Genomic DNA, 27,158 nt, shown 5'->3' on the forward strand with positions numbered 1-27,158 from the left:
GATTGGTGGTTGGGATGAATGGGCTTATGAGGAATAAGTGTCGTGGTGAATGAATGGGAGTAGCGAGGAAAACGGACTTTTTCAATCATAGTCCTTTTGCTTAACTTACAGTCACAATTTTTCAAGCAATGTTTCGTGTGACTGTAACCGCTTATAAATCTTTAGCAGAGTCTGAAAAAGCAGAAGAAAAGGAAAACTCACAATCATTTGAAGTCAAATGGGCATGCTTTTTGGAGATTTTGGCCCGATTGACGAAATGGGCAATGAAAAGACCCAAGCGATGCAAAGTACATACCCTAACTTATTTTTGATCATTAAGTTTTATTTCACTTTCATTTATTTTTGTTGTCTTTGGAAAAATGAGCGAAACTTGTTGCTAGACGGCAACAAAGAGCTGGATAGGTTTTATACCTAAACTCGCAAAAATTTTTGAAGGCTATCTTTAACCAAACATAATTCTTAAACCAAATTATGACTTTAGATTATAAAGAAGCAATAGCCACCCAAGGAGAAAGAGAGGTGGCTTGAGCTGGTAAATAGGCCACATGTAAAAAGCTTGGACTTCCAGATCCTCTCTGGAATACATAATCTAGCACTGCTTAAGGCCGTGATTAAATTGTACCATTTTATGATTGATTTCAGAATAAATTAAAAAGTCGGATGTCTACTTACAAGCTGGTTATTTTTATCCCTTTATGTCAAAATTACAACCAAATCGTACATAATCGGTTTACGCAATGAATTGCTCCAAAAGTAATGATTTTTTAATGAATCTTTGACCTTTAAATGGCAACAACACTCTTTGCCTGCAACTAAATTAAATCTGTGGATGGCAGATTAATCTAAAACGTATTCACTATTTTATTGGCTTTGTCTATTATGTCAACGAGCAACGATAGCCAGACCTGTCATGCACATTTGGTTTAGTGTAAGTGGAATGGCATGATTCACAAATCTCATGAAGTTAATGAGGATTTTGAATGGATACTTGTTAAATGTATGTCAGGAAGGTGACCTTTGTCAGAAGCAGAAATGTCTTTAAGCCTTGCCATTAACAAACAGCCCCAATTCACCTGCCAATCACGTGCTCCCCGTGTTGTTCTCCCTTATATCAGTGCATCAAGGTACTCGTAATTTTAACATAGATTTGACGCCAAATTGTTTTTTATGTTAAATCGTTTTCCTGTTCGTTATGCAAATATTTGGTCATGGATTTGCTCCAATATCAAATTAATCACGCAACCGAAATGCGTCATCGCTTAAAAGAAAATAAATAACTGCTCTCAGGGGCATTGTATATCGAATTTAGTCTCCTTCCTCTCTATTTCAATCTACCAATGTGAGATTAATTCTTATTCTGTTTTTCCTGGGAGTGCGAGAATCCTCCAACAGTAAGTAGGTTTTCTTGAAAACGGAATGCCGTTCATTTATTCCCGCGGGGATCAACGCACGTGTGTCCACCTTAAGCGCCCATTTGAATCCTAGAGGAATAAGTCATGTTATAATCTGAAGAAGCTAGTTGAAACCGATCAACAAATTTCTATGCATCGTTGCCACATAAACAGGCATTTGCTATGAGTAAAACTCCCACCTCCTATATTGACTTACACACTTATATATATCAAAAATTTTATCAGAAAACGAGTTTCAAAATTGGTCAAAAGTTTAGAACAATTTAAGAACAAGCTTTAGACTGGAACATGTAATTTTGAACAAAGTTTTGAAACCTTTTAAAAAATTCCATATCAAAACGCAAAGTTTTTCGATCTAGGCTGGGAGTGCTTTGTCCGTAAATTCCGAAAATAAAGGATGGCTTTGAGCACAATAGCAAGCGATTGCACTGCTTGAACCCTGATAATTTTAGAACAAATTAAGAGCAGTCCATCCTCAATGTTTTGGAAACATTAAGAACAGTTAGCCTGAACTTTATTTTTAAGGTTTTTAGTGTGGTGTTTATATGTATATTGTGTTTAAGTCATCGGATAGGTATTTTTATCGTGTCAGTTTGCAGTGTCTGCGTTGTTAGACGTTTGCTGACAAAAACAACAAATTGTTTTATGAGGAAAGATATTTGATCCATGTCATAAAAGAAACACACGCAAATTTTATTCATTCGATGATTGCATGACTATCAATTAATTGATATCTGCAGTTAGGTTTTAAAAGGTTATTAATCTTGATGCAATGTGGGCCAATATATCAGAATTATTGCCACTTAATTTGCTTTAAGAGGCAAAGGTTTGCATGTTGCATTGGTATGCACTTAGTTCTTTTTTCATTTAGTCTTTATATTTTCTTTCCATTTTTTTGATCAACTTTGTCCTTCTTATATTTATTCTTGTTTGTTTTGACTTGAAGGAAAGACTGTTCAAAGGCTGTAACTTTTCTATGTTTTTCTCAAGGGGTTGCATAAAAACCGAAGGCCAGAAATTTTTGTTTTCATTTGTAATTCTGAGGCTTCACCAGAAATTACAAGTATATTCTAACGATATAAGGCTTTGCTCCTAAATATCCAACCTTCAGTTCCAGCTTCTAGGCTGTGATAGGAACAAAAAAGAAATTTTTGGCATCGCCCTTTCTAATGTCATGAAGCTCCCTTTTGCAGAGGGCATGCCAGATTTTCCAATGACTTCAAGTAACATTACCAAAATATTTACCTTTCCCTAAAATTTTTTATAGAATTTAGACGAAATACAAAATAGGGAAGAGATATAATTTTTGGTGATTTGTGATTCAAGAGGCCATTTTATTAGCGTCAACTTAATCTTTATTTTATCAATTATATGAAATTTTGAGCTTTATAAAACCTGTTGGTCATTGATTTAGAGATAAATGCTTGATTGCTTAAAATACAACCAACTCAACAAGATGACCTGAGCTCCAATCGTTAAAAAACTAAAAAATTGACTACCTTACTAGACTTTTTGCATCATGACACATTAGGTTATTGAAAATAGACCATCTTTAAAAATTAATCTATAGATCATCGATAAAAGCAGTAAAAGGCTTTATATTCAGACAAAAATTCTTGAGAGGGGTCAATTAAAATACACTCTTGAGAGAAATGTGAGTAAAATGACAGTCTTGCTAGAAAATAGAAGCTTGTTTAAACCCTTAAACTGATCAGTAACATGAAATAAAGAGAGTTCTATCCTTTCACCGAACAACAATGAAAACAAGGTGTGTTCGGGTGTGTTACTTAGATTTTTTGTTTTCATTGATCATGCTACGTTTTCTGGGCGCTGAAATTCAAATCTTCAATGAAATGAATAGTCTGAAATGACCTAACATGACAAAGATTTTTATACTTTCATCCAATTTATTTCTGAATCATTTTCTATTTAATAATTACTAGCTGAATAAGGGGTGGGAAAATATTGGTAGGAATTAGTGTACTTAGAGTCATGGTTTCTCTTTAATGCAGACGGATGGAAGAAAGCAAAATTGTTCATCATCGTCATTTGTTCTGCAATTGCGACTCTGTTCTGGATTAGTAGCATAGCTTTTGTAGAATGAGGAAGCCTTGCTAGAAACAGTTTGAATAAGAAAATAACTTTTAAAAGAACTTTAAAAGGATCAAGAAGGATGCAAAGGAAGAAAATCAGCTTAGATCCTTGGTACTGGAACCACTGTCAATGAGAAAATATTAAAAGTAGTTTAGCGCAAAACTTGAGCAAGAGTTTAGCCCTTATATTCTTCCTGTGTTTACGATTTAGGAAATTTGATTATGACCACTTCGGACGTTGATCACTGAATGTTTTCACAAAAAATGTTTCTTTAAGCTGCCCAGCTATAGGTTGTGTAGGCTTTCCATTTTGATTTCTTGTAGACAAAACAATATCCTATCTTTTAAATCGCTCCTCTCTTACTCTCTAACAAAGTTGTATTGTCTGCAACAGGGCGATCGCTGGAAGTATCACATAAGAAAAGTGCTAGTTCCGCTGTCTTTATTTAATAGAGAAATCGTGTGCTGAATTGAAGTTCTTTAATTGTTCCCAGATGCGACTGTATTAGAGACTGCGCCCTGAACTTCAATGAGGAGAGGCCAAAGAGTAGGAAAAGTTGGGTTAATCAGTTTCTAACGCTATAGCTTGAGCGCAATAGTGCGGGGTCAATGACTTCCTAACCCCTGCCTCCTTTTGCATAGCCTACTGTATATTATGAATGCATTGTATACAGTGTCCATAAATATACTAGCTTGCGTGCTATACAATGTAATAGAATAAAACTAAGAATTTAAGTGAAATTGTATACCGTACCCTACTCTATATTATGAATGCATTGTATACAGTGTCCATAAATATACTAGCTTGCGTGCTATACAATGTAATAGAATAAAACTAAGAATTTAAGTGAAATTGTATACCGTACCCTACTCTATATTATGAATGCATTGTATACAGTGTCCATAAATATACTAGCTGGCGTGCTATACAATGTAATAGAATAAAACTAAGAATTTAAGTGAAATTGCATACCGTGGCCAAGGAAGACTTTCTGCTGTATAGCGTAGATGCCATACTCATGTTGCGGAAAAGCAAATCTTACTCGATTGTCTACTAACCTTTTTCTTCTCTCTTCCTCCGTTTATCTTTCCACCCCTTTTTGCGGTTCTTCTTTCTCTTCCTCTTACTTTCCTCTTCTTCTTCATGTTTTTTCCTTTCTTCGTCGTCTTCTTTCTGTTCTTCTCATTTTTGTTCTTCCCCTTCCTGACCTTCAAAATCATATTCATCTTTTGCCTTGAGATTCTTTTGCCTATTATTTTTGTTTCCCTCCTAACTAGTGATTCTTAATTGGCTGCATAAATCTACTCAACTAAAGAAGCAGAGTAGATTAAACAATTGCCGTTCTTTTTAATGTCGTAGATAAATAATAGGAAAGTCTTAGTTTATAAAAAATAATAGAAAAGTCTTAGAGTCTGTAGTGTGTTGAAACCCCTGCCTCCAATGGCCCCTGGCTATTTTAAAAACAGGATAAGCCAATCTGGGAATGTGAATCCAAAATTGCATTCAGTTCGAAAATATGACAAAAAAAATCCCTTTTTTTGAAATAATCAGGTTATGTTATTCGTCTCTTATCTACCGGAGAAATTTCTTGCTCTTTTATGAAAAATGTATTGGAAAATTTTATTGGAAAGGATTGGAAAGAAGAAGCATTAGTTCTCAATGTCCTAAATTCTGTTTTGTGATTGATTGTCTTCTCTAAACTAAAGGTTATATCTATGAAATTATAGATTTATTCAACAATTCCGAGTGTAGTAAAGAAAGGACCATCATAGCTTAATATTTTGCTTTATGTAAAAGATAGGATCTTGAGCAGTCCCATCCGATAGGAACCACAGTCCCCATTTGCTATCTTAGGATGGAATCCTTGTTTTGGATACCTTAAGCTATTTCGAGTGACATTGTTGTAAATTCCTAGCTGATCGATAATCGTCTACGTAGCCCCTGCTTAGATTGGGTTATCTTCTGCAATTTAATAGTGCACAAATCGGGACGATAGTGGATTTGCTGCTCATTCATTAAAGATAAATGAGATGATATATTTCAGAAGCAGTTTATTGAATAAAATGAAAGTTTGATAGGACTGCCAGAGGCAATGACGATTTTGTAACAATATCTACATAAGCGACTAATCTTGTTAAACAGGCTTTGCCTTTTAATTGGTATTTAGAAATTGTATATATAAATCCAGAAAAATTCTTTACCCTAGAAATTCTAATTATGCAAAACACCAAGATACGATTACGAGAGGCAATTTGATTTGCTTGACCAGGTTATGTACAAGAAAACTACCATTTGCATTTGCAACACATACTGTTCACAACATTATTTATAAGCATATATATTTGAAGATACAAGCAAAAACAAGTTTCACAACACATTTCACTCATATTTCTTTTCAAGTACTCTTCTTATGTGACATTTATTCATAGCAAAACACTGATATATGTTATGTTTCTGCGGTTATGAATATGGTCTGATTTTTGTAGGTTTTTACAACTTGAGTAGCAAGCATTTCGCTATGCAAAAAAATGCTGCACTTTTCGTATAAGAATGTAATTCCCTGATGTTGTCCTTATCAGGGAGTCTAGGAAATTGGTTAGGGTCAGGGTTAGGGTGTGGAATATGGGTTTCTGGGCTGTGCTTTATCTACATAGATCTATTCTTTTTAAGCATCGCTGATTCCGAAGATGAAATAACATATTCAGGAGAATTTCAAGGTTTTTGCTTTAAGAAAACCTATTAACGTAAATGAAAATCAATTAAAGCTTTTGTTTGGCATTTCCGTCATTATGTTAGATTGTCAAAGAAACTTCCTAATTTCTTAAATTAAAAACATTTTAAGTACTTCTAAAGCCTTTCGTGAATAGTATAATTTCCTTGGTTGCTCAGTATTAAACGTTTGAAACCGTTTTATCAAGTATATTCACACCTCTAACATTTAATTGCATTTTCTTTATTGAAATCCATATAACATTCAGTCAGAGCTCAATTAAATATTTAATGAATTGTCCATCATAATCCATTTTCGCATACAAAAGGTTGACTTAACCCTTTAGGGGCTGAGTGGGTGTCGACCTCTGATTGAAATATATTGAAAATGAGGGGAAGGCAGGGCGTGAAACATTGTATTCGTTGTATGGATTTTTAATGAACCTGCTGAGAAGTGGGCCAGAGTCAAGGACAATGTTTATCTTTTCTCTGGCAAACGAATCAAAACTTTAAAATCCTTCTTAAAAACACAAGGAATGGCGTGGTCTAGGTGTGGCTCTTTAAGTTCTTCCGTTTTCATTGACCCCCCTCGAGGCCACCGCCGTTGGCCACGTGACCGCCTCTTTTTATCTGATCATAAAGGCATTTAACTTAAAAAGATGGGATGAATGTATCAAAGAATGAATTCAATCCATTTTCTTTTAATTTTGAAGTTTTAAATAAAATTCTTCTCCATTCAACATCATTTTTTTCATTGAATTGACACATTTATATCGTAGCCATGCTGTTATTTTCCAAAGAATGAAATATAGCTGAGGAGCTTGTATATTGAAACAAATGAAATATAGCTGAGGATGACAGCTTGCCAATGTACAGGAGCTTTTATATTGAAACGTAGGTCAACGGCCTTAATTTGTACGATCTCCGTTTGCGCCGTGCTCCATGTTATCGGAGCCCGAGAGCCTATTGTTCAACAAGGGAGCCTCATAGTTGTCATGGGAAATGACAGATGACCCGCCCACCCCACATATAATCATAGCCGCTTGAATCACAAGAAACGATTAGTCTGTTAATTCCAGTATACTGGCCAATCACCAGTTAGACGAATGTTTTCATTGAATGACTTTCTATGACGATTTCAAAGTCGTTAATGAGATAAAAGTAAAGTTCTTTCTAGTTTTGCTGCATTTGTTTTGAGTACAAGTGTGCGAGCAATAAGACTTGTGATTATAGCATAGTTTTGTAAACCGTTCAACCTTGTTTGTTCCTATTTCCATAGGACAAGGTATCTCGAGGCCAAACTCCGTGTCTTATTTGTTCGGAAACACGTTTTTCGAGGAGAGAGAGATCCTGCGCACGATTTCCGATGAAAATTTCCAAACCAGTCGATGCTGTTTTGCAGATCTGGAATTTTTCGACGATTTTTCAAAGGTATGTTGCACTTTCTATTCCGAATATTCGAAAGTTGTGTACAGATCACTCTTCTGAATGTTCCAGAGACCATCGTGTTTTCTATATATTAACCACAGCAATTGAGATTCCACACGAACCACGGTTTGTATCGATTTATTCAGCCCCATAAGGAGCTTTTAATCTTGCGTAGGGAGATATCCTAATAAATTGGAAGAGAAAAAATGACCTTGATAACAATTTATATTTATTCATGAATTTCAGGATTTTCGCAAATCCACACAGCATTAGCGAAATCAATCAATTTTACGTTTTATTTCGGAAACGTGTTTCTCGATTAATGCGATTTGAATATATGAATTATGAAATGCTCGAACGAAACTACAAAGTCGGGTAAAGGCCTTCACCAACGTGCGGCAATGAATTTATTGATGTAGATTTGATTGCTGTAGCAATTGTTTTATTTAATGGCGATTTTATCGTTCAGTGATCCGATTGCCAAAACATGAAGGAGTAGATATGGAAAAACGATTATTCTAAATAAGATAAAGACGCATTCATATATTACGGCTACCTGAAATTTTAATAGTTTTCATGTCAGGTATGAAGTCGTTTATAGTATTGCAGGATTTTTGCAGAATTATTTTTCTTCTGAGATTTCCGTATCCATCATGACGTAATAGATACCAATTTAGGACCTCAGTGGCATACAGAGGTTCAAGAACTATGTTACCGAGATTTGTGGTCGTTCGTTGAATTGGGCTTCCATAAATTTCAGGCTATTTACCCTGTGTTTCTCGCTTTTTTATATTTCCATCGTGTTTTTTCGGGCCCTTATTCTGACGTTTTATACTCTGAGAAGTAGCTTTAAGTAGTATGTTGTGAAATGTTTGCTTTTTCAAAGCCATTTTCAAGTTCCCTACCGCCAAAAACTGTTCAAATTTCCATCTAATTTATACTTTTATCATGTAAGACGATTTGATATACTAGCTTACATGCTGTAAAATTTGATAGAATATAACTAGGAATTTAAGTAAAATCCTTATTTATAAGACTACAGTATTAAGTATCGGTAAACGTCAAGAAAACACCGCGCTTTCTCTTTTCTGGGGAAAATATTACCTCGAAAATAAACCTCTGCTAGTGAACTGAATGCTGTCTGGAAACTGATTTCATATTCTGCCTATCCTTTTACTTCTTTTGTTAGATCATACTCTACCTAAGATAATTACATCTTAATACAGGTTTTGAAAATTGCAATTGTTAAACGGATATACGGATTAATGAGTTTTTTGAATTTCATATTGATAAAGCAGGTTATGATATACTTGAAATCGTGTTCTTTTTGAGATTATGTTGAGCATTGAAAATTAACGAGATTGATTTTTGAGAGTAATTTTATATTATGACATTTGTACAATTGAAAATCGAAGGTCTGTTGAGGCTTGAAGCTTTGTCGATGCTCGGTTTCAAGTAGACAAATTCAACTTTTTGTGCTTAAAATTACGATTTCTGTTTGCTATGCTTAAATTTTTCACCACAAGAAAGGTTGTAATCCCTTTGTACCTAATATTTGATGCTTTCATCTGTTTAGTCTAATTCAATACAAAAGACCATCCACAGAGCTCTCGCCAATGATGCCAGTGTTGTAAATCTGATTTAAAAAAATGCCTAGTCGTACATACAATAGCACAATACAGTTAATGCTTGACCGTGCATCCGCAGCAAAGGTTTCCGAGGCATTGCTTTTTGGCTTCAAAGAAGGCCATCAACATCGCTTCGTTTAATTTGTTTACCAATGTACCTTTTGTTCGCAAGAAGGATATTTTACTTTAAAAAATATCTTGATGGTGTATTTTACCTCTAGACTTTTTCGTTTTCAAGTTGCGTGGCTTCGACTATTCTCTATCTGATGTCGAGGTCTCCATGATGCAAAAATGAAGTTGTCCCTCTCCAGGAACTTCCTCGGGGTTTGCGTATAAGGTACGGTTCTAATGCAATGGCTGTTTCATCTGACTCTTACACCCATCTTTCTTCTCTCCCCAAACTCGCATTCATTCTGCTTCAACACAAAGGTCACAAGCCTTGAGCCTTGACTTCCATCTCCTTTTTATTCCCAACAGCAAACGCAACAACGCTTTCTCTTTTCAAACACTGCATTCATTCTCAAGCAAAGGGAAACAGAATGGAAATAATATTAATTATAATAATAATTCATTTCTTGTCGATAGGCGTTATTTACAGAAGCATTTTTGATTGAGGCGTTTTCCTACACATTATTTTCAAAGACGTTGTAGATATCCGTCTGAAGCGCTGGTCTGAAGTGACCTGATAAAACGCCATTTATTTATTTGCATATGAATAAGCCTACTTTTTAATTACAGGCGGGTTGTTAAAATCTCCCACCTACGAACAAGTTCTTTTTCTTGAGGATCATAGAATAACACTTGTCTAGATAAAGATGTAAAGAAATATATGTCAATAGAAATGTTCCCGGCTGGGCGTCCAATTTTATTGAGATGCATGCACAAGAGACTTGATTTATTCGATTCGCGATAACAAAAGACAAAGCGGGTCTCAGTACAGGAAGATATGAGTTTAGTTTTCAAGCGAACGGCGCTTTTCTCTTGCAAATCACTTGATTCACTCAGTGTGCGAATTCACATTGCTTAATCTTTGTCCAAGCTGCACGACTTGCCTTGTGGTTTTAAACGTTAAAAATGCTGCCAGACAAGAGAGAGACAATCACTATCAATTCGTAATGCTGTGATTATCCAAGAGATGGTGAGCCTTGTTCATATAGTCTTGTCCGTTTGTTTGTTCCGATCGGTTTTATTTTTTATCTAGGCCTTTTTCTAATATGCTTTAGCAATTTCCTGGCAGTTTTTATGGCATCAACCGAAGCATCATCATTCGACAATGCTGCCTTCGGTCGAAGAGTTGTAGCATAAAACATTACCAACTCATGGCTGGAAAAAGGATTGATTATTATCAAACAGGAATGCTATTTACCATTTCAACCTGCCATGTTGTCTTTCTCTGAACCTTTTTAATCTTAGCTGATTCTACAATTTTAATGGTTCAAATACCTCATCCTAAAGTAGTAGCTAATCTTTACTTTTTGCATTTCAATTATCCTTACTTTATTCATGGCCTGATAAAATTAACTCTAAATAGCACGTATGCTTCCTTTCTCGATGTCTTCCATGCAAAGATATTTTCTTTGCGTCCTAACTTGTTTACAACTTGAGGTTATTTTGTGTGATTTGTTAAAGAATATTGAGATGGACAATGTCCTTTTGCGAACATTTTAAATCCAAGCAGAAGCAATAAACCATTTATAGAATAAAGTTATCTGCTAAAAATTTGAAAGCGTTTGAGTTATCATTAAGAGACCCAAAGCAAAAGACATGTTGACGGTTAAACCATTGTCAAGTTATTTACAGCTATCTGGTAAAGGAAAGAAATGTTTTTTTGGATATAGAGCCAAAACAGTGAAATTCTAATTTTTAAATGTGGTGCAAGGAAACCATCCAAGCCTGATTTTTTTAATGACCTAGGGACTCGCATAATTCTCAAATGATAGAAAATCTCACGTACTGCTAGCTGTAGCAGTAAAGACTTTCTGTTCTATGGCCATGTTGATTTCCAAGTAGTTTTGGACTGCAATCGGTTGAATACAGGCTATACATCTTTATTTATCACCTCTTTCTTTATATAAGTATTTCATTTCGATAATTTGTCTTCAAGATAGTCTACAATGCAAGTGAGTTACACGAGACTTCAATGAAGAACTTGTAGTCTAAGCACTGGAAGAAAATCAAACGCGAGAAAACGACTTGATAATCAATTTGGTCACGTTATTTAATCAGAGTGACTCTGCACATCATCATCATCATGTCTTGGCTAGCTAGGTTTCTGTTGACTGAGTATGCGAAAGAGCATGGTTCAAAGTTACAGCACATCTTTAACTATTGCTAATCCCTTTCTGGACTTTAGCAAAGTCTGAAAGGATTAGCACAACGAGGCCGCTGAACTAAAATACTAACATCTGTCTTACTGCTTCTTAAGAAGTTGTAGATGACTCATGTTTGTTTGAATCGATAGGAAGCCTTACAAACCATTCAGCATTTCTGTAAGTGTGGTTTGTAGCGCTTTATTTTCATCCATCGCAAGTTCTTTTGGCAACTGTAACGCTTTGTTGTCCTTGTTAGTCGCATAGCCTTTATGAAACAAAGATAAAGATTGCTTTTGAAGCAAAATAATTTCCAAATAATCGTTTAGAAATTACGAACCTAGCATGTGGTTTCGCAGTGTGTTGGATCTTACAACATATGTTCTGGCTGATTATTTTTGTTGTTGCACACATGTTCTTCACTTATGACAGTCATGCCAGTTGTGCAATTAAAGCTCTTTCTGCTAGAAAGGCGGTACAGTATGCTCCTTTCATGTGGGAGCGCCAAAGGCACAGAGAAAATCTGTCCCATTTAGCGATGTACCAGTTCTCAATCTCTTCGCAAGTGGCACAAAAGTAGAACAAATGAAAATGTTTCATTTGGCAAAAGATTTTAAAAAATTCAGAATAGAAAGAGATACCCAAAGCGCACTTAACAACCTCTAGCTCTCTCATTTTATTTACTGAGACCTCTCTTACTCAATCAATGAAAAGTTCATAAAATTTAATGTCATTTGACATTTTTATAATCCAATATTGGTTATCGAATTTATGTTTTTCTTAAACGATGTTTTTAGCTAACGAGAACGGAAAATTTGGCCCAGATAACTAAAGTGTCACTTTTTTGGGATCCAATTAATCGAAAGTAGCTACCTACACAATCTATTCGTATTTCCTTTACATCGATTGGATGGTGGCTTCAAATATTGTTTGGGATTGAGCTTTGGCAATTGCCAGCAAATGATATCATTTCTGAAAGTTCTGATCAATGGTTTGTAGTTCACAAGTAAAGCAGTCATTTCTGTATGGCTGTCTCCTGTTTGTGTCTATTTCTTGCTATTTTTAATTCTTTTCTGCTAGTATTTCTGTTTGAGATTGACGTCATTCTCACCATATAAAGCTAGTTTTCTCAAATCTCTATTATCTATGTTATTAGAAGTGAGACTAAGCCATATGTCTTATGAGTAAAGTGTTCCTCTTGGTTCGCTAAATTTGTAGTTTATAAGTTTTTATTTCCAAATTTTCCTTCCGTGTTGTCCCTACTTTTATTTTTTATATTTCTTTGCTTTTTTGAAATAATTCATCATTTCAGTTGTTATAATTTCCTGTTTCTCACAACTGCGAATTCTTTGAAATCAGCTTTCTTTGTCCTAGTGATATCTTTGAATATTTAATCAACATGGAGCGGCAAACAAACATGAACAATAAGGAGACTGCTATATAAAGCATAAAGCTAGATAGAAATAAATCCTTATGATAGAAATAGATAGATGTATTTTTTATCCATTTTCGCTAAGGATATTTATATTTTTATTTAAAACTGAAACCATCGACCATAGCCAAATAATGGTGTTTTTGTTGTCCTAGGCTGGGTCACTGTCTACAGAGCGAGATAATTCAATAACGTAATATAGATGCATTAGTTTACTCTGGGCTTATCAAAATAGAATATTCATGCAAGGATTGAAAATTCACTGCTTGCGCCAGTCTCTTGGCGAGCTGGTAATTCCATAATAAAATGGAGTGATTAAACCTCTGAAGTTTACGACTCCGTTTGCCACAAAAGCAAAAGACGCAGGATCGCAAGGTTTTAATAATAAGAGGAATGTTCGTTTTGCAAGAGATGTAATGAAAGTTTTGTATTATGATAGGCTAGAAGTATGAGGGAAGATTTTGTTACAGTCTTGGTGATTCGAATGTGATGTGTACTAAAGTTTGAAGCAGTCGCCTGCACCTTGTGAATGTACAAGGAAGTTGGGAAGTGGATATAGATAATTTGATAAGTCACTGACGTCAATCAGTGAGAGATTTATCAAGCAATCACAGCATTTGTTTTGGAGGAGACAAAGTTTAATCATCGTTTCTCGGTTCCTTATGGGCTTTCTTATCTATCCAATCAGTGTTCCACCCTAATTTACCAGACTGCAACGCTAAAAGTCTAATTGCCAAACTGCAAATCTGGGTAACGTGTAGTTTTCACTGATAATCACAGCTCCTTAGTAAATATTACTACGTTAATTTGTTGCAGTTATCAAAGTTGAACTGAGTTTCTATCTATACTCAATGTTTCACCTTCGCATAAAATCTGCAGTGCTTTCTTCAGTGTTTTGGGAAACAGCAACGGAATTCTTTTTAACGTGTTTTCTCGAAACAAACACGTGTTTTCGTTTAGTGTGTTCGTTTTTTCTCTCAAGAGCAAACACGCGTTTAGCATGTTTGCTCTTCTCTGCAAAGCTTTTTACTTGTTCAAAGTTTTAGAAAAGCTGCACTAAGTTTCATTTCATTGTGTTCGTCTTGAAACAAACTCATATTTCTACCATGTGCGCCTTCCCTGTCGACTTAAAGCAGTTGACCCAAGTTTTGGGATAGGTGTACTGGATTTCTCAGAATGTTTTCATCATGTTTGCTCTTCTCGTCAAATCTGCGTTGCTTTGCTCAAAAGATTTTGAAATACCTTGCTCGGTATCCTTTACAACTGTTTGCATTTCTCAATCTTTCTTTGTATCTATATATAAATTTATCTTTTGTGAAGACTATCAGAAATAATTAAATCCCTTTGAGCATTGTCGCGTCGCATTTAGCAACATGTCAGTGCACAAAAGCCGATTGTACGTTGATTTGTTGCAGTTTTATGTCTCATTTTTAATTATTTTCTACATTACTTCCTTCTGAGACGTTTTATCGCATTCTTCTTTATTTTGGGAGACGCTTCAGGAATTTTTAAACCTTTACAGTCAAATATAATTCATTGTAAGCTAAATTCAAATCGGAGGAGTTGGTTAATACGGTAGAACTTGGCAATGACCTGATTATCTCGTTGTCTCGATACAGCCGCAAGTCGGCAAACTGATCACTATGAAATAGCCTCTTAATACATATCTCATTGTTTCGTTACAAGATGTGTTCCTGGTAAAACGATTTAAGCATCTTAAATCAAGTATATAAAGTACATTGCCGATTTAATTTTCTTGTCATTGAGTTTTTCGTTGCTCAAGGCGTACCTAAACGTATCCGGACAATTTTGTAAGGGCCCTTTTTATCCATTTAGGCCTTCCGTCCGCATATTTTAACCGAAATTTTCGGTGGTGTAAAATGCAAATATTTAATACAATTTACGGACATGCCTACGTCATTTCTACGATTTTTAGCTTCTTTCAAGACGGCCGACGAAATTATTGAGATTCTGCTGCCGTCGCAACTTACTGCTTTATTAAGTTCAAAAGTTACCGTAGCGCTCAATACACAGACAGCTCAAATTTCTCAATGTGTTTTTCTTCCCATCGGCGACATCGAGAGTACTGTTGACGCTAAATCTTCTATGCCTGTCTACGTTATGGGTGAAAAACCTTTAACAGCCAGAAACGCACACTTTTGAAATTGGCACTGGACATTTTCTATGATGAATCGATCTTCGTACTCGGTGGTGTCATACCCAATAAAACTTGGTAGAAGTCGATATCAAAATGTTAACGAGTTGTATACCGCCATTTCAGGCTCGAGAATTAGACAATGTAGCTTTATCCCATTACATTCTCTCTAAAATTACTTGATTTGCACCAAGATCCCGTTTTCGTTTGTCATTTTAGATGCTCAGGTCTTCACGAGACAATAAATGTGATTAAAATGCCTAGGCATTTATGCAGGACGTTGATTTTGGTCACTTGCCTTATAAGACTCTGACCTTGATTATCTTTTTGTTTAATGACGTGCAATATTGACCAATGCGCTCCTCACGTTTCCACTCTAGGTACATTTCTGTTGAATTGTGATTATTGGTTTTTAAGTGGACACAAGAGCTGTTTTTGTTGATCATACTTTGTAATTTTAATGGAAATTTTCGGGAACTGAGTCAGCAGATACTTTCTTAGAAGCTTATAAAATTTCAAATGTGGCCAAAAAGATAAATGTTAGAAAATAGATTTGCAATAGAATGGAAGCTAGTGTGTTACTACTGCTAATTTTGATTAAATATTGTTTTATTTTTCTGTTTTATTTTGAACTCCTGTCTGAATTTCATTTATCTAAATTTAAAAAATAGGTCATTCATGACCAAACAGTACCAGTAATAATGCGAGAGAGTCTAGAAAATCTGCACTAATTACGCTGGGAATGGCAATTCACTGTTTATGAAATTATACGTCGTATGATCCCCAAAGCCTTAGTCGTAGGATCTTCAAGCATTTCATGGGACATTTTGCAATCTATCCTTATATGTAATAAACTTGTTGTCCCAACACCTCAAGTTTTTCTAGAACATATCAACAAACCCACAAGACAGACTGAAAAAAAAAACTTTACACCCATAGACGAAATATAATCATAATTGTTACGCGTGCTTTGCCAACAAAACGCGCTGTACAATGTAATTTTTCTTAGGTTGAAATCGAAGGTCATATTCTGGATACACAGAGTTTTTTAGCTAGGCCTATGTGAACGTAAAAGAAGATATTAGGAGTTGCTGTATCCGTATTCGAATCAATTTAATGTACATTCAGCAAACTTTTTGAAATAATGATTGCCCAGTGTATTAAAAACAGTAATTTGTGTTTTGTGAATTTCGAGAATAGGTATTCAAGTGCAGTAAGTATTGAAAACATCAAAAATCGTTCCATCAAACACATTTTGTCCTGTAAATGTCAGTTTTTTTTCAGTTTATAGAATCCCCACGCGTGTTAAGGTAGTTTCGTAACATTGAATTTTTCCTATCATGTGATTAAGGTCTTGACGCAGTAAGCTATTAACGAGATGAGTATAAAATGTGCTTGTGGTTGTGCCGAGGAATTCTACACCATTACTTTTTAGGATTTTTTCTCTATTTTGAAAAATACTCGGATTAGCCTATTAATCAGCGGGCTTATAGGAAACCGGGCCATCTGTATGGCCTTGTGTATTCACGCGATGAAATGCGCCGGTCGAAAGACTCTAATGATAAAAAATAAAAACATTATAATGGAAGGAAAACTTGGAAGAAGCTGAGCGCAATTGTAAACAACTCATTGTAGCACTTTCAGCTTAATTCTCTCTTTGAAACAAGTTTTTCGTTTTGTATAAAAATATTAACAGCCTAAGTACTTCATATTTAAAAGCATGATTGAAAATTTCCAGTAATTTTGTTCAAGAATATTATCATGAAAACACTCAAATTGTATTCTTCTTATATAGCTCGATTTTTCACTGTCTGTTTGAAGAAAAAACGGTTGTATGAATTTCAGAGGAGTTAGACTATTGAACGCCACAACCGGCAACTTCGAGAAACGATTTTAGTAGGCATCGACTAAAAGAGGTTGTTATCATCCAGTCATCAGTATTGGCCGCATTTGCTATTATTTTGCTAAGCACGTACTTGTGAAAATGAAAAGTAAAATTCAAAAGCATCGGACTAAGGAAAGATCATTGAGGAACAACATAAACTGGTGAAATAGCTTTTAACACATAAAATGATATTCAAGCATTTTAAGGTAGAAATGACGTGCTCATTTAATACCATCTTAGTTATCCATATTCTTTTAAATATTCTTTCTAAGAGTGTGTTCAAACAATTATACCAAATATTTTCTCTTCCATGATAATTTCATAAGAATATTTAGATGTCAGAAAGATATCTCACTATTATCTATAGTTTCTCGTTCCATTTGAAAGAGATTTGGTAACGATTTCTCTCTCAATTGACCCTAAGCAGTTGCACAGTATACTTTGCTCTATAATTCCTTTAGGAGGAAAGTTGGTTAAGCTTTGGATTTACCCAGGAACTTTTGTTGATTTTTTCTTGGTTTGCGATGTACAGCTGTATTGAATCCTAGCTTTGTACTAATGAAATTGTTCTTTCATTAAGCACATTTAATATTATGTTCTAAGCCTTGCAGATCCAGCCTTGCTAAAGTAATGGATTTTGCAATCGATTTCGTCAGAATATTGATAATGTTTTTAAAATTACTTGAAAACTTATTCGTTATCTATTTTGCCATTTCTGGAAGGATGAATCGCTGTTGTTGTTGTTGGTAAAGTGCAGCTAAAAAGGAATTATTTGCCATGAGACAGGTCATAGAAAGATGCAAAATACAACTTTTGAAGCAAAGCATCCTAGAGAGGTTATTCGTTGTTTTTCATCTTCGTGACCTGTTATTAGAATCAGAAAAAACCCTTTTACTAAGGACTGTAATAGCGACAGTTGGTTAGCGCTTTCAGTTCGTTTTCAAGCTAACGGTAGTATTCAAGAGTTTGATGGTTCCAATTTTTTGTACGATGAAAGTGGCGTTACCTGACGAGTTTTTAGCAGTCTTATGTACGTGCTTCCTGGTGTTGTGGTAATTGCCTAACGCGTCATTTATTTTTCATGGTGCACATAGATTTTGGAAGATTGCTGGATTAATAACGCTGTGTTATAACTAGAATAGTTCTTTAAAGGGAATGGTTTGAATTTGAATAGCTGTTATGAAAATGTCAAGTGTCATTGCCAGCTTTAAATCTCCTAGCATTTCTAAGCACATTTACTCGACTTAATTTCAACTTAGTTAATCATTATTATTTTACTAGCACAAACACCACGCCTTTTTCTTACCTCAAATTCAAAGTTTCTCCTTTACTCTCTTCTGCCAAGACTCATTAAATATTTTGAGCTTTTTTCTAGGCGAAGGTAATTATTAGAAGCTCGATCATTTTGCTTTTGAATAGAAAACAGAAGCCATCCACGTCCAATTTGTCACACATAATTGGTGTGGATTCACCTTAACCTCGCATAAAAACTGTTTAAGTATAATAGGTTTTTTGTTCAATACACAATATACGATTCAATGTATCATTTAAAGATGTAAGGTCTTTTGAAAATTGTCAACTAGTTAACCACTCAAGCTGAGAAGAGCTCCTAATCATACAAGGTGCTCTGGGTTTATTCTTCACAATCGATCAGTTCCGTGTATTGTTTTTTAATTACTATAATAAGTTTAACCTAAGCCTGATACGAGCTCTTCAAAGAGCCAGACGCGTGTTATGAAGCTCTGGTGATAAGGCATATATATAGCGAGATAACGTTTTCCTGGTTTTGTTCTCGACGTATCACCATAAAAGTCCTAACACGAACATTAAAACGAACAAGACTGTTATGGGAGAAAGCTGCGAATGGATAAATTTGACAATCAGAGAAATTATTGCTTAAATATTCACGAAGAGGCAGTGCTGGTTATCTGTATTCTGATTACTAGAATCACAAAACAGTTCTTCGGTCTCGCATGAAGCCCTTTGAAATCGATCCATATTGTCGCCGTATCGAACTGGTGAAGCGGATCATTACCTGAACCCAAGCGTTTACGGTGTCGCGCCAAAGCACACAAATTGCAACACATTTTCTGAAGCTAACGGATTCCAAAGTGACGGTTTTTTGAGTCGGGTCAAATAAGGTTGACTTTTTCTTGTACAACATTTTGCTCGTCAGTAGTCGTCAATTCTAGCAAAAGGCTTTTAAGAGAAAACGTCTCTCGAGAAAAGCCAACAGGAGCATTTAATTTATTGTATGCTCGTTTTAGGGGACTAATCTCATTTCCATTTACCACTGCGAAATAACTATAATCGCGTTTCGCTAATCTGGGCTTTCAATCATAAATCTGAAGTCAACGAGAAACTTTAACATTTCAAGATAATATGATTAGACAAGAGAAAATATCCTGAAATTTAGGCCGACAAAGCTAAATCCAAAAGCGATGTCTTGGTGGTGTTGTTCAGTCGTCATCAGTAAGTTCACTTAGAAAATTTGAATCAACAAAGCGTTTGTCAGTTACTTCATAACATCTGCCCAGTCAACAACTTGTCAATGGTTCTATGAGAAAATTTGTATAACCAATGAACAAGCCTACTTACTGGAGCTCAATGACATATTGCTCGCATATTTTTAAGTATTCATCAACTCCAATGCTCGAAAAGGCCGTCTTATTCTTTTAAGCTGGGACATCTCTGTGATTTATCAAACACGTAATGAAATTTTCATCAAATATTGATATGATTAAATGATTAATTTTTTGTATAAATCTGTTCTATTATTTGACTATTTGTTTTGTCTAGCAGCAGTACTATTAACTTTGTTATCAAGCACCAGAAAGGACCTTTAATTGTTTTTGTGGTGTCAAAATTTCTATCTAAATTCATTGTTTCTAGTCATGTTTACCTCTTTGCAAATACAATTTTGCATTTTATATTTTTTGTTTTCTGAGCAATTCATTCCAAGTTGAATTTGAACACCAGAATTTTCTTTTGCATTTCTAAACATCAATTTTCCTTGCTTTTATTCAGAACCATCAGTTGCGATTTATTTTGGAAAATGTCTATTTTTTTGTGTTCGATTAAAACAGTTAAGATTTGGAATTATTTATGCTTATGAAAAAGAATATAAGGAAAGATTTGCCACAATTGATTTGATTTATTCAGTTTATTCAAGATTTGATTTATTCAGTAGCCAACCAAATTGTTAATAACTTCTCACAACCAAATTGTTAATAACGATAAATTAGTATTTTATTGTCATTTATTTTTCAGATTGTCCAAATTTGGAAGCAGATGACCAAATCAGTTTCGCTTAAGCTTTTACCTGGAAGATCTAAGTGACGTGCAGATCCAGGAAGAACGCTGCTGGCAGTTCGTCTCGTGCAAACGATATTTGTAGAAAAAATTGCTGCAGAAATTTACGATGACACCAGTTTGTGGAAAAAACTGTTGGATTCAATTTTATTTGTTTTTGTGTATGATAAACTTTGTAGTTGGAAAATGTCCTGACAAGTGTCGCTGCGGAAATGATGACTTGCGCTTTGTCTCTTGCGAATGGCTGGGACTTACAAAAGTGCCTGATGACCTACCCCATGAAGTGGAGCACCTTTCTTTAGATGGAAACGAAATCAAGGTTATAAAGCAACTCGACTTCAAAAATTTCACGAAGCTGCAGATTTTGAGCTTGGAAAGAAATGCAATCGAAACCATAGAGAAAGGTGCATTTGATCTTCTTACACATCTAACGTCATTATCACTTGCTGGAAATAGCCTCCGTGCTCTACCGGCCCGTGCCTTTTCAATTTTATCGTTGTCCGAGCTGTCTTTGGAGTTCAACGAAATCAGTGAACTGCCTCGCGGGATTTTTTCATCCTTGAAAAATTTGAAAATGATTTTCTTGAAAGGTAATCGTTTATCAACATTGCCTGCTGAGACATTCACTGGACTGCGAAAACTTGAAAAGATTGAGCTCAGTCGCAACGCCATCAGAAAAATCAAGGGCACAGAATTCGTTGGCCTTTCGTCCTTGATTTGGCTGGACCTAAGCAGTAATAATATTTCTTCTATGGGAGCCAGTACATTCTCAAGCTTGAAATCCCTTGCTAGATTGCACCTGGATAACAACATGCTAGAAACTCTCCCAAGTTCTTTATTCAAAAATAACAAAAAACTTACCCTATTTACAATCCATAAAAACAAACTTGTGTGTAACTGTAAACTGCGTTGGCTTCGCAACATGCTCAGAGACAGGAGAATCCTAGTGCCAAGCTTCCACGAAATCATTTGTAAAGGACCAAAAGTTTTACGGGGAGTTCCTTTGGATCGCTTGAGTTTCAAAGAAATGAGTTGTTTAGATAATGGGTGGAGTAGCTGGAGCACGTGGAGTATTTGTAATACCCATTGTGGAGGAGGATTGCGTTACCGAGAACGTCACTGTCATAAAGATAGGTCGGATGTTCGATTTGGTTGTGCGGGAAACAAATTTCAAACCGAAAACTGCAATACACACCCATGCCCATTGTTTCAGCTGACACAGTGGTCGGAGTGGAGCCCATGTTCGCTATCATGTGGTTACGGGTTGTCAACAAGGTTCCGTCAGTGCATAAACTTTTTTACAGGTAAAGAGAGCAAGCTTTGCCTGGAAAGCCGCAAGGACACCAAACCTTGTCATATTAAACCGTGTAGAATTGACGGTGGATGGTCGCAATGGTCGCTGTGGTCGCCCTGCTCGCGAACCTGCGGAATATCTGTAAAACGTCGCAAGCGTTCCTGTACAAACCCTGTCCCTCAGAACGGTGGCGCGCAGTGCGACGGAGGATTTTCTCAGTCTCAAAACAGATTTTGTTGGGGAAAAGATTGTGTGAGAAATCGAACATGGACGAACTGGTCTGTGTTCTCTCCTTGTTCTGCTAGCTGCGGGCAGGGTGAAAGAATCAGGCGGCGGTTCTGCATCAATGATCTTCGAGAAGCAGTGGAAGGTTGCAAAGGCAACAACACCGATGTAGTGAATTGCACGGCAGGTTCCTGTCCAATAGACGGAGGCTGGTCGTCTTGGTCTGTTTGGTCACGATGTCATCCGATCTTCTGCAAAAAAGTACGTACACGAAACTGCAGTGAACCAAAGCCTTCTTACGGTGGAAAGTTTTGCAAAGGACAGTTTTCTGATCATGGGAATTGCGATCCACAAGAATGCTATATTTATTCTCAATGGAGCGCATGGGGCCCTTGGTCAAACTGCAATAAATCGTGTAATGGTGGATATCGGACGAGACATCGAAAATGCCATTGGAGTGACGAGGAAACTATAGACATTAATGGAGGAGAAAAGACCCTGAAAGTCACCAGGAGCAGAAATAAACGACAAATTCGTATTACCTGCGGTGCCGATAGAACGGAAAAGGAGGAATGCAACACCGTTTCATGTTCGTCTGGGGTTGGTACTGTCTGGGGTGCATGGGGCCGCTGGTCTTCTTGCAGAGGAGGATGCAACGGTAAGCAAACTCGCAAGCGTACTTGTGTTTTTCCCACAATAAGGGGGGGTTTGCAGTACTGTGAAGGTCACAGCAAAGAGGACAGGAAATGTCAATTGAGGGACTGCCAGAACAATGCAAAGGAGACAGTCTTGTCACTAGGAGCAAATTACCCGTGCGCCGGTAGTGGAAAACTAGAGAATGGTTACGAAAAAATATCGAGAAATGGGACTGTAGTGACTGCAGAATACTCGTGCAAAAAATATTATAAACTTCGTGGTCAAAGAAAAAGGACTTGCACTCCCGTTACTGGATGGTCTCCTTCATTCAGGCCTCAGTGTGTGCCGATTTGTGGGAAGCGTATGAGTTTGTCTTACGAGCGTGCAAGAATTATCGGGGGTACCGATGTAGTACGTGGGATGTGGCCCTGGCAGGTGCTTATAGAGAGCCTTTTCCAAAGAGAGGGTGATCCGCGACCAGCATGGAGGACGCGTTGTGGCGGAAGTCTTATCAACGACGAATGGGTTGTAACTGCCAGCCACTGCTTGTATGAAAAGATTTCGAACAAATCCGAACGCCTTATTGCACCTGCCGATCACATCCTTTACTTTGGAGTTCACAGTAAACACAACCGGAAAACGGACAGACTTGTGCAGAAAATCGAAGTGGAGCAAATATTTGTGCATCCTGAATTTACCAGTTACGACTTGAATAATGATATTGCCTTGATTAAGTTAAAGAAGAAAGTCCGGTTTACACACTATATCAGACCAGTGTGTTTACCAAACAAGGATTATAGAAAACAAGGTGCATTGCTAGCCAAGCGTGGTTATGCTGTTGGTTGGGGTTTAACCCTCAAAGGGGAAGCAGACATAATACAAGAACTCACACTCCCTGTTGTTAGCAAAACGGAATGCAAAAAGGCCCATTTTGAATACAATGTCACTGAAAGTATGTTCTGTGCAGGTCGAAAGAGAAGTTACTTTGATACATGCAAGGGTGACAGTGGAGGAGGTTTCTTGTTCTGGGATCAAAATCGTAAGAAATGGATGGTCCAAGGAGTAATAAGCTGGGGAGGAAGGAGTTGCGGCGAAGCTGGCAAATTCAGTGTGTACGCCAAAGTTGCAAGGTTTACTAGATGGATCAAAAGAATGATACGAAAAAACAGCTCAGGAGTCGTGCTGTAGTAGACCGGTAGCATTTCTTATTTTTTCAGCAAAAATCGCAAAGGAAGAGGTTTTCCAAGTAATGCGCATAGAGCCTCGGTCGTAAAGGACAGCATGAAATTGAGTCAGTAAAGATCGCCAGAACGATAGTATTCCACGATTGGTGTGTAGCGGCGTGTGTTTTTATGCAGTTGAATGTTAACAATCAACTTTTTGAGACGTGTGTTCATTCATAAAAAATCTTTGACCTACAGGCAATTCTACCAATAACACTGAACATAAAACATTTCCTGATTAACGATTGCTGAAGGATTTTCACTTAAGCAATTAATTAGCGAAACGGATCTTTTTGAGACACAACTGAATATCTTTAAAGCTAATTTATAGGAATTTATGTTATACTGTTTGTGAATGTCAAAAATTGGTTTGAAACTTGATTACGGTTAATATGTAATTAAGTCTGCACGAAACATGTTTGTTTAAAGCTCTTTTTACCATGTAAAATAGTTATATGTATGTTTTATCATTGATCGTTTTTAAGTTAGCCTGTGCCAACATGTGTTAGTGAATATAGTTTGCTTTGCTCGTTTAAAGAGCCAAGCTTACGGTTTTTAAAGTACTAAAAACCATGTTGGATCATACAATACAGTTTTTGAATTGCTATGCATCATTTTATATTTCAGATAACAGTTCCCACCTTAACATGCCAATTATAACATCGCAATAAACTTCCATGAGGAACTTCCATGAGGAACTTCCATCGAGTTGTCTTGTACTAAAGAGCAGAATGTGGTTTTAGCCTGCGATATTTTACATAAAGTATGAAAAGTTAGAACATATAGAGCATTTCTCAATAGTTTAGGCAAAGGCGTTTAGTAAACTGGAGAAAGCAGTAAACTTGAAACATGTGGAAAATCTTTGCTATATGTAGGGGAGTTTTGAATAGTTTTTGTAACTCTACTTTTTCAGTCTCCAGTCTCCAAATTAGTTAGCCTCTCGAGGGTTTATAAAAGGAGTTTCTTTGAATATAGCTGTGCTCAAAGTAAAATCGTTTGTCGTTTTTCAAGTATCCCTCAAACATGCGCATAGGATGTTGTAGATTCAGTCGTAAAAACTAGCACTATGACAATCACACTTTTAAAGAAATGTTTAGTGATGAAGTTATTCTGTAGACCAGAGTATGAACAACTTTGGCTTATCCTAGATTAATTAATTTTATCTTCCTTTGCAATATTGTAGTATTGTTTGAGTTTAGATTTGATGCCAGCAATGTTCTCATTCATTTGCGTCCCTTTTTCTTAGTACATACCTTTAATCGATCTTTGTAGACCTATTGTCGTTTCATAGCAGTACATTGAAAGATAAATAGTACACCTTCAATTTACCCCTAGCCATTGTATAGGCATATTCTAGGTAGCATTGACTCTATTTAGGTGCTGTTACGTTGATAACTCTCATTAAGACCTTTTCTGGGCCTATCCTTCTGTTTGAATTATTTGTTGTTAATCCGCCCCTTTCCCCTTTATATTTCCTATTCTGTGCATTGGATATTTTGCTTTTGACAGTCGTTAAGAATCTTCATAAGTTTTGTTTGGAATTGTGATATCCAAATATCCACTGCTTTCTCGTTCATAAGTTATCTTCCCGAGCTCGCCCATCCCAAGCTACAACGCACTCCCCCTGTGCCCCATTGCTTCCCCTCCTTTGCTCTCTTAGATACCAAACCCTATCTATTTCCTTCTTTTTTAGTAGCTAGCTGGCAGTTTTTATCAAGAATTCATATTGAAATTATTGTGTCTTTAGAAAGAGTCTTTGAGGTAATAATCCAAGTAATGTATGTATTTGAAAATTGTAAATAAAGAAATCATTATATAATATTAGTGTTTGGTTTGTAATTTTAAGTTTTTTTGAGGTACCTTAAAAGTTGTGTTTTTCCTTGCTCGCATATTTTACACGAAAATGTTGGCATAGAGTTTCTAAGCAAATATTGATCAATTTGTTATTCCAAATGCCAAATCTGTGAGAGGAAACAATTTCTGATTTTTTGTTTGGCTATTGCTCGTCATACATTACTTACCATTGTTATTTACTTACTTCTTACTATCCCTTTATACAAACCTTAATGCCGGAGGAAAAGGCTATCAAATGCTTTCAACCCATACCACTCTCGAGCCGATAACCCCTTTGGCCTAGACCCCTTCCAAGCTTATAACCCCTTTTACTCGTTGTGTCGTAACGCTTTAAACAGAAAATATTTGTTAGTCATTTGCAATTAGCTTAAGATAATACTTTGCAGTGAAATCTTATTTCCAAAAAAAATTTCTCCACAATCATTATTTCTTTATTTTAAACCTTTCTTAAATCCGAGAAGCCTTCATAACAAAATTTTTTCTTGGGACCCATAATAACTTTAACTTTTTCTATAGATTCCAAGATTAGACACTTTCTCGCTTTCAAATTGCTGTTAGCTATTCTCTGTTAAAGTGAATAGCGTGTTTTAAATGCTTTTGTAGTGTAGATGGATTGCTATATTTACCTAGATGAATATTTAGAAAGTAGAACAAGGGTGATTATATATAGTATCATGGATATAAGAGAAAAATAGAAAACAGCGATAGATGGTACATGGGAAGAATCCCCAAGAATCTAGAATATTGCAATAAAATCTGTGAGAGAAACGTAATTGTATTGTAGCCTAAAAATTCTCTATTATGCAGCGGAAATTTCGAATGCTTCATTTATTAATGCTAGAAATCAATTTATACAATGGAGATAGAATAGTAGGCGTTGTAAAAAGATCTGACAGACGCGATAACATATATTGATGAATAATAGAATACAGTTTATCATAGGAAGTAGCTTTGGCTGTCTTCTATTGCCAAGAAAGTGATGCACAGAAAAATCGGTACCAGAAATGAAAGATGAAATTCGCCACAGCTTATGTAAATGTCATCTTACATCTACGGCAAAGTAAGTGAAAAAACAGGCTATAAAACAAAAAGATACAAAGTAAGATGACAATTGAAAAGACAAAGAGTAGCACATATAGATGAGCCCAAATGGTAAGGCAAGTTTGCTTTATCTTAAATATTCTTTAAGCTCAAAGTAAACTTAAAGAAATCCGGATTCTTCTAAGAAAACCATGATTTTAAACTTCCTAAATGAAATTTATGTAACTAGCTATGTTTGGTGCAGAGCATAGCAGCTTTTTTACTGCTGATGGGTTTTTTTTAAAAAAAAAATTGTATCCCATTCTTCATTTATTAAATTTGTCAGGTATCTCTGATAGATGTTTTAAATTTCAAGCATACCTATGACTCGTATTGTAAAAATCCGAAGTTGGTCTGATAACTGGAAGATCTAGTGGTGCTTTTAGACAACTTTTTTAATCTTTGATAGTTTTCGTCAAAGGAAGGAGTCTAGTAGGTCAATGTTTCCGTCGGATTATCTCTTCAACATATTGTGCAGAAGA

The 27,158-nt window shown here is 35.9% G+C and overlaps 1 protein-coding gene across 6 annotated transcripts in view; it reads left to right on the top strand.

The window, feature by feature from the left end:
* Positions 1-25,719, top strand: part of LOC135695993 (uncharacterized) — a 35,631-nt gene extending 9,912 nt beyond the window's left edge. For 5 of the 6 annotated variants that reach the window (XM_089112418.1, XM_089112419.1, XM_065215243.2 and 2 more), the window contains 2 exons: positions 7,495-7,646; positions 20,323-25,719. In XM_089112418.1, the coding sequence (XP_088968544.1) occupies positions 20,474-23,707 (3,234 nt within the window). In that variant the 5' untranslated portion in view covers positions 7,495-7,646; positions 20,323-20,473 and the 3' untranslated portion in view covers positions 23,708-25,719. The other variant, XM_089112422.1, reaches the window with a different exon arrangement.
* Positions 25,720-27,158: the final 1,439 nt, after the last annotated feature.

The sequence above is a fragment of the Rhopilema esculentum genome, chromosome 14 (assembly GCF_057945365.1).
Source record: "Rhopilema esculentum isolate cy_ngs chromosome 14, ASM5794536v1, whole genome shotgun sequence".
NCBI lineage: Eukaryota > Metazoa > Cnidaria > Scyphozoa > Rhizostomeae > Rhizostomatidae > Rhopilema > Rhopilema esculentum.